The sequence below is a fragment of the Acipenser ruthenus genome, chromosome 2, assembly GCF_902713425.1.
Source record: "Acipenser ruthenus chromosome 2, fAciRut3.2 maternal haplotype, whole genome shotgun sequence".
NCBI classification, from domain to species: domain Eukaryota; kingdom Metazoa; phylum Chordata; class Actinopteri; order Acipenseriformes; family Acipenseridae; genus Acipenser; species Acipenser ruthenus.
The window spans coordinates 113,369,300-113,382,252 of NC_081190.1; the positions used below are offsets into that span (position 1 = coordinate 113,369,300).

General features: G+C 35.7%; 1 protein-coding gene across 3 annotated transcripts in view; it reads right to left on the reverse strand.

The window, feature by feature from the left end:
• Positions 1-317: 317 nt before the first annotated feature.
• Positions 318-12,953, reverse strand: part of pcdh7b (protocadherin 7b) — a 162,417-nt gene continuing 149,781 nt past the window's right edge. For 2 of the 3 annotated variants that reach the window (XM_059006485.1, XM_034014934.3), the window contains exon 3: positions 318-4,723. In XM_059006485.1, coding sequence (XP_058862468.1) covers positions 4,344-4,723 — 380 coding nt within the window. In that variant the 3' untranslated portion in view covers positions 318-4,343. The remainder of the gene's footprint in view (positions 4,724-12,953) is intronic. The other variant, XM_059006486.1, reaches the window with a different exon arrangement.

The following is a 12,953-nucleotide window of genomic DNA, read 5'->3' on the forward strand; positions in this document are numbered from 1 at the left end:
CATTTAAGCGAAAAAATGCATAATAAAAGGCTAACAAATATTTACAGTATATTAAGTCATATTTACTATCCAGCCTTGCCTCTTATATATTAAATATTTACTGCAGACTCAGCTCACTAATTGCCATCTCTTTAATACCCCTCATATATTAATGAGAGAGGTCCATTCAAAGAGCAGCTCTCACTGTTTTATACAAGGAAAATAAAAAGAACCAACTAAATAGCAGCAGGGTACTTAGGTCACAAAGTTGAATGGTATGAAATTAACTTTCAGCAAAATACATATTGGAGCTTTTAAAAGATGACACAAAGGATTCATTTTAACATGTTATTATTTTAATTTGCAGGGACAAAAATGACAAGCAATTTATTTACAGGAAACTGTACAAAAGCAAATTAAATTATGTAAAATATTTCATAAATAAGTGGACTTGCGTTCAATACATTTTGCCATGTTCAGCATAGCTGCGTGCATAGTGACTCATAATAAAACAATATTACATTGTTCCTTGCTTCAATATCAACATCCATGTCGCAGAACAATAGTTTATGATTAATATTACAAACAGATCTCATCACACTGAATGCAAGTGCTTTAAATCTTAGGAGAGGCTGGCTGAAAATGTACCCCAGGAAGGAAATAACTACTTCCTCTGAGAATTTAATTCTCAATATATAATGCCTATTCTCTCAAATTCTAAAGAACTTTCAATGACAACAGCTATCTTTCTCACTTTACTAAAACTTTGATATTTTGTGGACAATCATCTGTGTGTTTCTGCATTCCCCCTATTACTTACTGCACCATGTATTCTGGTTTTATATAGCCTTTATTTGCTTTCACACCAAAACTATTATTTCAGTTCGGTACTGACCATAATCAATCTTAAACTCATTAATCTACAGATGAATGTATTGCTCATGAGAGGCAGAATCGTTAAGCTAACTTAAGCCATGTATTTTTCAAACCAAGTCAAGCATATTACAGTTAATTACTAGGCTTTCCCTGCCTCCTTTTGGTAACATTCTTGAAAGACTGCCCTCTACAGGAGTGAGAGTAATTAGTATGTTAGTGCATGTCCTCAGTCCAAGTCTAAAGCTAAGACTTGCAACAGTGAAACACTGTGGGATTTTGTCGACAATAGTCGACTAGGGTCTGACCTAAATCACAAAACTAATTATAATGAAGCCACATTCTGTCTCAAGACCAATAAAAATATGAGATTTGAATGATATTATTTTCAGACCTCTGACCACACACAGTCTGACCAGCTTTCTTATTCTCTTTTTCTTTTTTTGCTATTGTAATTAAAATTGAAAGAATGCCAATAAGAAATCTGACTTGCTTTGCATCTCAAACTTCCGGGGGTAATCCTCCAGCCAGCACCTTTCATGACCTTACACCAATCTCCAACAGTAACGTCAGTCATTTCTGGACTTCACATAACTGAACAGTCAAAAGTATTTTTTTGTGTTTTACAACACCACATAATGGGTATGTGTTGGTTGCATAACACTGATTAAACTAGACTGCTATGTTAACATAACTACATTATAGTGTACAATGTTCAATGTAAATAAGTTTTGTAAGAAAAAAATATACTGGTATTTAAAAACACTGAATGAATTGCATAACAGTCATAGAAATAATGATAAAAAAAGTATTTTTTTCCCTAATCAACCATGTCAAACCTAATTTAACCATACAGTACACTATCCATACATTGTTTCCTAATGCAAAATAATTTTGACTGATCTTTGATCTGATTTGCCAGAAGACAACTTACAATGTATCCTAAATGATCTAGTCTGTGTAATACAGTTAAATACAGGTCCAAAACATAATATGAAGCAGCCCATTACTCTTTGTTTCCAATCCCCACCAACACTGAATCATACCATTAGGTATAAAAAGGCACAATTTGCATATTTTGCATTCACTCTATTTTTACAGAAGCACTCTAATTATACAAAATGGCATTGATAAAACTAAACTAAAAAATAAACATAAAACATTAGTCTAAGCCATGCCAGTTCAAAGTTGCAACTTTTTCAATGTGTGTACTGTATGAGGAAAGCCAGACCATCACAAGTAACATAACTCTCGCTACAATTATTATTATATCTTAATAGCCATTTAGCGTCAAAGAAAGAATGCTGCATCCAAGTGGTTCTGTCCTTTTTAACATGTGCTTGTGTAGTGTGATGATATAACATAACATTCAAACTGGTACCCTAAAACAGACTACATGACTAATGCTTGTTGAAGATATAACAAAAGCAAGCAACAGGATGGACTTCATGTTTATTCCTTTGCAATACGTGAAGTAAATTCTCTTTAAACGTGCAATAAAAATACATATTTATGTTTACAGTTTCTAAGCGATTTAGAAGCACTTTTCTTAACAATAAGTACTTAGACTATAGAATGCTGTACTACATTAAGCAGTTCAGCAACAAAGGATTAGCTTTTTATAAATTAGATAATCACATACAGAAAGTTCAATTATTATTTCATTTGAGATTTCCTTTTTTACTCATATCTCTTCAGAGCTTTTTCCCTTAAACCATAACTATTTTTATACTGAAATTACAGGAAGTGTTAATGTAACAAGGTCTATGCAACAGAGAAAAGGGCACAAAACAGTGCTACTTGTTCGTAGTTATTGAAATGAAACAGAAGTTGCAAGAAGTTTGGATTTTACTGACCAGTCAACCTATACATTTACATATATGCATGTATTTAAAGCAACAAACTACCAAAAGCTATTTTTTTGTTTGTCTAAAAGTTATCAGAGAAATATCAGGTTATGCCTTCATGCCTGTTTGTTGTTTCCAAAGCTTTGGTTTGCCTATGGTTTCCATTTGTTGGGGCTCCCATTATTTTCATTATAAAACATCATGTTCTCTGCCCCCTTTCTTCGTTTATGAGTCACAGCAGAGATTTTGATTATTTTCTTCCAGTGAGATGTAGTACATCCTTGTTTTTATATGTGTAGGCTGTCAAAAGTGCAACAGCCCAGAGCTGTGGCATTATTCTTAATGTTTTTTTTTTCTTTCACTATAGCCTAGATAAGACGTTAATGCAGGGCTTAAGCCAACAACACCGCTTGCTGTATCCCAGCGCTTAGGTACTTCCACATGCTTTAAGGATGAAAATTCCAAGTCTGCAAACTGAATCCCATCATATGGGGCAAAATACAATCTAAAGATTAAGTATAAATTGATATCTTGTGAATGTGCTCAGAACGAGTGTTCACATTACAGCAGTCCATCCATCTTCTATGTAAATGTCCATGCAGCCTGTAAAATGGCACACTATTGTACATTTCTTTGTTGTCCTATTTTGATGAAACATCACGTTTGCTTTTTTGATGCCAGAAGGAGTAAAATCAGCTTCCCTAAGGCCTCCAGTTTGAAGTGTCATTTAAGCTTGGACAGTCAGCTGATATGTACAACCAGGTTTACACATATTTCGATGTTTCGAGCAATAATTAACAAATTCTGATTATTCATGGCTTATAAACTTGCATCTTCTTGTTCAGAGTTCAGTTCCCGGTTTTATAAAATCTACTTTAAATCCAAAGACTTGATTTTTACATTAATGATGTACTGAGATTTATATATATATATATATATATATATATATATATATATATATATATATATATATATATAAACACTTGTCCAAGTAAGATTTGCTTACATAGCAGCAGTGCCATCTGACTCTTATCAAGTAGTATTAGTTAACCTCATGGATTTCATAGAGACTAATACCCATGTAGTATAATTTAATTGTACATGACATAGGGTAACACTCTTTGTGGCACTGTCTTAAGCCTTGGGGCACATGGTGAAAGTTGTGTCTTCCTGAAGTTCATACGTGATGTGATACATATTTATGAAGATGTCATGCTTTTTTCTTATTTTTTGTTGTTTTGAAGTGTCATTCTCATCATGGGCTGTTGATATTCAGATGACAAATTCTGATTAGATTTAATTGACCTGTCATCTTGATCAGGTTTGACGACATATTAACAACCCCTAGTTGGCTCCTGTTGCTATCAATGTTGCACTGCGTACCTCTCAATCAGACTAAATTTCTGTTAAACTGATTTCCAACCGTCAATTTACAATAAAATCTGTGAGGGAGATTAGGCATGCAAGTTACGAAAATGAATTCTACAATGTACACTACAATCAGGCAGCAAGTATTTCAGAGCTTGCCTTGTCTGCAGTAGTGGCAGTTTTTTTTTTTTTTATCTCATTAGTAGCTCCCCTTTCATGTTGTTTTTATTTGAAAAGTTATGCTTATTTTTTCATTGCAGGTGCAAATATATCATCTTACAGGTACACTTCCCTTCTGGTAAGTGTATTAACAGGAGAGGGCTTGTACACTCCTGTTTGTGTAAGTGGTATGTCCTCTGGGCTGGCATCCTCATTTTTGCCGAAACTGGCTGTACTGAAGGTCTCATAAGATGATGGCATCTTTTTGCTCAGGAGGTTTCTGTTGCGATCACCCATGAGATGGGGGTCTCCGTTGGCGAGTTGTTCCTGGCTGCCTTCTTCGGTTGTGGGCATAAATGTTGAGAGCTTTGGTTGATTCTTCTGTTTTCTTTCAGGCGAAGTTCGGACAGGCATCCAGCAGGAATCTGAGTGACCGAATTCATTGCATTCCCTGGTGCACTTCCCTGTCATGGCTACATCTGGCAATGGCCTTGGATCTGAAAGAGGAAAATGGCAACCTTTTATTAATGCCTTTACTGGGTTGTACTCCAAGCTGTTAAATCTTTAAAGATGTGGCATGTGTTACATGAACCAAGCTGAGTGGTAGATTTAATCATTAGAAAAGGTCTAGTATGATCACAGAAAACTTACACTATAATAATAAAGAGTCTATAACTTTGGATAAATGGTTTAGTAGTTATGCAATGGCTGTTCTAGAGCTTGTGGGGTGAATCAATAATTCACACCTTATAAGCAGAGACACTTTGAAAGAAAGAAAGAAAGAAAGAAAGAAAGAAAGAAAGAAAGATGTCTGTTATTCTTCTAAAATGTGGGTGCCAGTTTTACCCACACATGTATTTCCTTGACAGTTTTGAGTGAAATATATATTTGTTGTAGTAACACATCCCACAATCAAAAAGAAAATATTAAAACATAGTAGTAAGTAGTAGCTCAAGTGGGGCAATATGAGTGTACCTCAGAATGTCAACTGTATGAACGGTGGTGATGTGCCTAATCCTGTGTGATTCATTCAATTGCAGTTGCACTACAGTGTTTTACATGAAGATGCTATTAACTGCTGTGAAAGCATCTAAAATTAGGTGTAGAAGATAAAATAATAATCCAGGTAAATTAGACTAATTAAATCTGGCATTTCAATTAACCTTTTTAAAGAAGTGGCTTGAAATGAGCCTTGACTAGAAATAAACATGACTTTTTTTTTTTTTTTTTTAGAAAATCTTGTTTTATTATTTTCAAGCAACCAGGACACATTTTTTGTTTTAAAGAAATCTTTATATGCATACACTATGCACTCTAAATGAGTCTGATGGGAGAATGGATTCAATGTAATAATCCCCACACCTTCTATATGCTAAATATCCACAAATCTGTTAATTAACCAAATATATAACATCCACATTTATTAAAGTGGTCGTCAACCATTGGTTTCAGCCCATGTCCATCCAGCTACAAAGTATTGTACTTAAGCCTTACCACAAATGCCATCTATTATCACTAAAGCAAAACTTAAGAACCAATCAGCTTCTATTTCAGTGGTTCAAGGTGGCATACACTGACTTTATGAAGAAATTACAAATATTTACATTCTAAAATTGTCTGTGGAAAATGATTTCAGTTTGGACCTAAGTACATACAATTTTTAATTTTAAAAAGTGTATAGAGGTTTTTAAACAGGAAGCTAACTGGTTTTTCTTTGCCTCCCAAGTCTCGGCAAGGTTTCAACTAAAAAATGATTAGCAACCAAGTAAATTCATATGATTGATACGTCCTCTGCAAAGCTTAGGCTTTGGCTATGTTTACAATGAAAACAGAGGAAGCAAGATATGATAGTAGCACTACTTTTCACCCTAGCTGGAGAGGAGGGCTATAGTGGAAAATTATTGACCCGAGGGAAGACTATTGTTACCGATGGAGGGGCTATAATGCCTGAAGCTGCAGGTAACAATAGTCTTCCCGAGGGGCATTTAATTTTCCACTAAGGCTGAGTCTCCAGTACATATTTAATATATGAATCAGTCAAGAAAATAAGCGAGGCAAGGTTGGATAGTAAATACGACTTTATATATTTTGGTTTAATCTAGCTGATACAGCATAAGTAAATAAATGAATAAGAGAAATAAATAACAGAAAATGTTTCTGAAGTTCATACCGCACACAGTAGTTATAAAAGTTTTTTTGGTGTCCAGCTCCGTGCGGCGTCCTGACTGCTGCATAATCCAGTTTATATCCCGGCTGTCATATTTGTTTACATCGTCAGGTTAGAAAACAGTGACAGCTGCAACTCTTCAAGCGTTTTATTTCAAATGATTTCAAATGATAATTTATTTCAAGTGATAAAGAGGGAGTCTTAAGAACTTATGCTCTGGTTATCTATTTGTATGTTTTTTTTTGGTTTTTGTTGTTTTTGAACAAATTAACAAAAATCCATCTTGAAAGCAAGTATATATATACGTGCAAACTGTTTATATTTATGACCGCACCGAAACTGCAATTTCATGATTTTCTTACAGCCCTAATACATATATACTTTAGCATATATATATATACAGTGCCTTGCGAAAGTATTCGGCCCCCTTGAACTTTGCGACCTTTTGCCACATTTCAAGCTTCAAACATAAAGATATGAAACTGTAATTTTTTGTGAAGAATCAACAACAAGTGGGACACAATCATGAAGTGGAACGAAATTTATTGGATATTTCAAACTTTTTTAACAAATAAAAAACTGAAAAATTGGGCGTGCAAAATTATTCAGCCCCTTTACTTTCAGTGCAGCAAACTCTCTCCAGAAGTTCAGTGAGGATCTCTGAATGATCCAATGTTGACCTAAATGACTAATGATGATAAATAGAATCCACCTGTGTGTAATCAAGTCTCCGTATAAATGCACCTGCACTGTGATAGTCTCAGAGGTCCGTTTAAAGCGCAGAGAGCATCATGAAGAACAAGGAACACACCAGGCAGGTCCGAGATACTGTTGTGGAGAAGTTTAAAGCCGGATTTGGATACAAAAAGATTTCCCAAGCTTTAAACATCCCAAGGAGCACTGTGCAAGCGATAATATTGAATTGGAAGGAGTATCAGACCACTGCAAATCTACCAAGACCTGGCCGTCCCTCTAAACTTTCAGCTCATACAAGGAGAAGACTGATCAGAGATGCAGCCAAGAGGCCCATGATCACTCTGGATGAACTGCAGAGATCTACAGCTGAGGTGGGAGACTCTGTCCATAGGACAACAATCAGTCGTATACTGCACAAATCTGGCCTTTATGGAAGAGTGGCAAGAAGAAAGCCATTTCTTAAAGATATCCATAAAAAGTGTCGTTTACAGTTTGCCACAAGCCACCTGGGAGACACACTAAACATGTGGAAGAAGGTGCTCTGGTCAGATGAAACCAAAATCGAACTTTTTGGCAACAATGCAAAACGTTATGTTTGGCGTAAAAGCAACACAGCTCATCACCCTGAACACACCATCCCCACTGTCAAACATGGTGGTGGCAGCATCATGGTTTGGGCCTGCTTTTCTTCAGCAGGGACAGGGAAGATGGTTAAAATTGATGGGAAGATGGATGGAGCCAAATACAGGACCATTCTGGAAGAAAACCTGATGGAGTCTGCAAAAGACCTGAGACTGGGACGGAGATTTGTCTTCCAACAAGACAATGATCCAAAACATAAAGCAAAATCTACAATGGAATGGTTCACAAATAAACATATCCAGGTGTTAGAATGGCCAAGTCAAAGTCCAGACCTGAATCCAATCGAGAATCTGTGGAAAGAACTGAAAACTGCTGTTCACAAATGCTCTCCATCCAACCTCACTGAGCTCGAGCTGTTTTGCAAGGAGGAATGGGCAAAAATTTCAGTCTCTCGATGTGCAAAACTGATAGAGACATACCCCAAGCGACTTACAGCACTTACAATCGCAGCAAAAAGGTGGCGCTACAAAGTATTAACTTAAGGGGGCTGAATAATTTTGCACGCCCAATTTTTCAGTTTTTTATTTGTTAAAAAAGTTTGAAATATCCAATAAATTTCGTTCCACTTCATGATTGTGTCCCACTTGTTGTTGATTCTTCACAAAAAATTACAGTTTCATATCTTTATGTTTGAAGCCTGAAATGTGGCAAAAGGTCGCAAAGTTCAAGGGGGCCGAATACTTTCGCAAGGCACTGTATTATATTATATTATATATATATATATATATATATATATATATTTTTATTATGCATCTACGCTCAGAACCAATGCATTTTTTTAAAGAAAGGCTATCTTTCCTAGTATTACATGAATAATACTTAACAAAAGAACTCCTAGTTGCATTCTATCCGTAAGCAAACATTTTATTAAGTTACAGAGATGTATGAGGCTGGTTTTATATTTGATTTATGAAATACATATTTGTAAATAGATAGCATCACGGATGTCTGCTGTGAAATGCCGAAGATGTACATCATGTTTTTGACAACAGTGGCAATGCACTTGTAACAGGGTGCAGGCTGGGCACAAACAGATATCCACACAGATTTCAAACGAGCAACTTACCACTATACAAGAGCTAGCTTCATCTGCATTCGTGGTTATAGGGGTCAGAATCTGTAACTGCAGTGTATCACACAACATTGCAGGTTACACACCGATACAGCTCTGTGCCCACTTCTCATGATTTGTAAATGTTTTCCTTTGTCTTTGCATTACAATCTCCATTTCTTAATTATTTTAGATGTAAACATACAATTCTAGAACAATTATGTTTCATTCAGGGTCCCAAAAGTCATTGTAAACATAGCCTGTCACAGCCCCTGGTGTCTGCATTCTTATAAATATAGAATGTGTCCTCATTCTAGGCATTGTGGTGTTACAATTGGCTAATATTACTTTAAAAATATCACTGTTAAGATATACTAAACGGCACTTGCATTAAAAAAATGTCCATATACTGCTATAAGTGGTTATTGCCATGCCTAACATATCATAAAACTAACCATAACACACAGTGCCTTCAAAAGCAGCACAGAAGAGTCTCGAGTCATTCATATGAAATAAATATGAATTAATACCATTTAACCATAGGGCTTCTTCAGAAGCTGAGTATCTATCAAAAATAATTTTATTAGCACTTAATTCCAGTGCTTAATGTAGCATTATATGAATATGCGTTCTTGCTTAATTTTCTTGAAAATAGATTACCTCCACTCTCATCAATATGAAACTTGTAAAAACAGGCAAGAAGGGGTTAGTGCATAAACTACAAAAGCATGCTGCTCTCTGAATTCATTATATAACCATGGCTTACTTTTACTGTTCTTTTTTTCCTTTAAAAAACAACAAAAACACATTATTACTGGATGTGTTTAAACTATGGCAGAACATGTATCTGCTTTGTAACTACATTATACAGCGAAGCACAGGGAAAACTCCATATCACTGTTAACATAGCACTTGCATTAAAACAATTAAAACAGAAGGGTTTTAGACACATGTTTAACTACAGTGCTGTCTAAAATAAAAATGGTTAAGTGATTTAAAAGTTCTATGTAAACACTGCCTCACAAAACAGTTTTCCTTACCGAGAAGCTGACTAATAAAATACATTATATATATAGTAAGACAGCAGGGAGGGGGGTTAATATCCTCTCTGCTGTTTTACTGTTTATTATCCCCTGCACCTGGTGGTAATTGTAAATTAGAACCAGGTGCAGGGTATTTAAGAGAGGCAGTGAGTCTGCTCGAGGCTGCTGAGTAGAAGGAGACAGATGGTGTGTTCTGTGTCCGAGTAGTCGATCGGAAAGGTAGGTGTTGTGGTACAACGGTGCAGTTTATTTTGTTTATGCCAGGCAAACGGCTTAGCCGTCCTGCGAGTTAGTCAGGGACCTGCATACTGTGTAGTCAGCGCTCCGAAGGAGCTAGGTGTTTGTTTTGTTTATTTAGTTTTTGTGTTTATTAAAAATAGCGCATCAGTGCTGGAAAACTTCATTTTTGTGTCCTGGGTCTGTTTTTAAAGGGGCAACTAACCATGAGTGAGTTGCAGCTTGTTTACACTATATATATAGAACAGCCATACATTGAGGGGGACTGATTACACTGCGACACGTAGGATGACAATGAGGGGGACTGATTACACTGCGACACACGCAGGATGACAATGAAGGGCCTGATTACACTGCAACACATGCAATAGGTTTCATGTTGTTTACAATGAATGAGTATAAAGAAAAAAACGTTTTGTATTTCTGTTCTGTGCCTTACATCTCTCATCTGTTGTGCTGTTGTGATTTGTTTGCAATGGTACACACTGCTGCCCACAACTCCCAAGTGCGATGGCATTGTTGCCTTGCTTGTATCTTCTTTTCCTCCACCTTCATCAATTAGAAGGTGTTATCTTGACACCATCTTCGCTGTCCTCCTGCCTGAATACCATTGAAAGTTTCTGTAGACAACATTATGTCCTCCGACATAAGTCATCTTGCTCACTGGGGGCTTGGTACAAAGATGTATTTTAAACTGTGACTAATTCTTTATTGCCCTTGCCCATGAAGGTGTCCCTTTGACACCTGCCTAGGCCTAGAGCTAAAGTGACCCATGCTGCTGTTTTATCACATACCCCATGTTGTCTGATGGTGCCAGGAGTCTACATCATGGTTTCTCACCCTTTACTTCATTCCCCTTATTCTCTGCAGTCCAACACCACTTCTTTCCCCCTGCCCTTATACTGTAGCTCTGGAGACCTCATTCAGAGATTGTCCTCTGAACAAGCACTTTAACTTCTCTTCCTGCAATGTTAGGTTTTGCTTGTTAGAGCAATGAGCTCTGCACAATGTGTACTACCTCTATATTGTGTAAAATGTAATTTCCAGTCACTTTATTACAATATGTTGGAGCTTCTTTGTTTGTGTTTGTTTGTGTGACTTCCACTACACACACAGCTGCCATTAGATGCACTATACTAATCTCTCATATCTGCTGTTGAAGGCCAAACGTTCTTTTGTATTATTATTCCCTGCTACATTATTCACTGTAAGCATGTACATGTGGTCTTTTTCTACATGTTCTTTTGTATTATTATTCCCTGCTACATTATTCACTGTAAACATGTACATGCAGTCTTTTTCTACATGTTTATTTGATTAAACTTTATACCTGTAAGGATCTGTTTTTGGTTTATGTTTTTCAAATGCTAAAAAAAGCCTCTCCCCTTGTTCTTTCCTTTGTAAACGGTCTGTAACTTTAATGTACCCTTAGCTTTAACACCCACAGTGACTGTCTATGATGAATAACAGAAATACTGACATTTGTCAGCCCATCAGTTCTTAAATCACTGTAGCCTGGGAATTCCACACAGTATGGGAAGAACAAACCACTCCTGATCAGTAAACTAAGCCTAGATTCAGCCTTTCTCCCTGAAGATATCAAGCTGAAACAATAATGTATTATGGATTCAAAAATACTGTTTCAGAAGTAGTGGAATTGCTTTATAAAAATCCATAGGCTTCACCAAAAATAATGTAAGCACAAAAATCTTTTAAAACATTTTAATAAGGAACCTACCCAATCAAATCAAGGTTAAAGGTATATACAAGGTACAATAAAAATCTAATGAATCTCTTCTTTACATTTTCAGAAATATGCAGCTTTGCATTTTGTTTCCCCTTTTTGACCATGTTATGAGGCTACTGAATCAAGTGGTGGATATCCAGCAAAATCTATGTCAATTACGCCCTATACAGTATAAATATCAGATGAAATTAACTTTGGAAATTATGACTGAAGTCAATCACAGATATGAGTCAAGTTATCAATGTTTAGACAGACTCCATGACATTCTCCACAATCATTTAATAATAAATATATCTATACTTATACTATAGATTTCTTTTTTTTTTACTTGTTCAATGGGTACTTTCAAAACAATGCCCTTTTAACTATTCTTTATAACCTATCCTGTCAACTTACAATTCAAAAGGCAAGTAAGTATTCAGCTTCATATGCCTGTCCAACGAGGCAGCAAATGTATATCACATTAAGTACAGTATAAACTAAACTGGTGTATGCTACAAAAATTAACCAATAAAGCACTGGTATTATTTACTTTTATTTTTATGAGAAAGATCCCAGCCTCATATTCATGCAAATTGAACACAATGAACAGAATGGTAAACGGGAATGGTTTCAAATGCATGAAAATGTTGCTTGAGATCTAATTGAAATTATGTTTTACATGGGTGAAGACAGCTTACATTTCTAATAAACTGTGCTCTAGTCTAATAGTGTTTTCAGTCTGTTAAAGGTCAATGATTTATTTTAAACAAAGTTTTTCAAATCAGCAGTTATACATGGACACAGTAGTGTGTTATATTTGGTATTTCCCTGTAGACATTTACGAATAAGTACATACATTCATTCATTAGCAAATACCGTATTCATGTTGTTTTATTTGTTCAGTTTATTTGTTCAGTATGTTTTATTTGTTCAGTCTCTCGAATGCTTTTACCCAGCAGAGAAAAAAAGAAGTTTCTTGCAGAAGGCATTTTATATGGTTGCTTTAACAATGAAAGATTTCTTCACCTTTGCTAATTAAATGAAACGGGAGAGGTTGGTAATAAAAAACTAACTATTGAATTAGGTTTGTAGATCGAAGATTGAGAGCACAGCAGTGACCTTTTTCATTTAGTCATCCCTTAACACACTGTTGCCTTCCTTT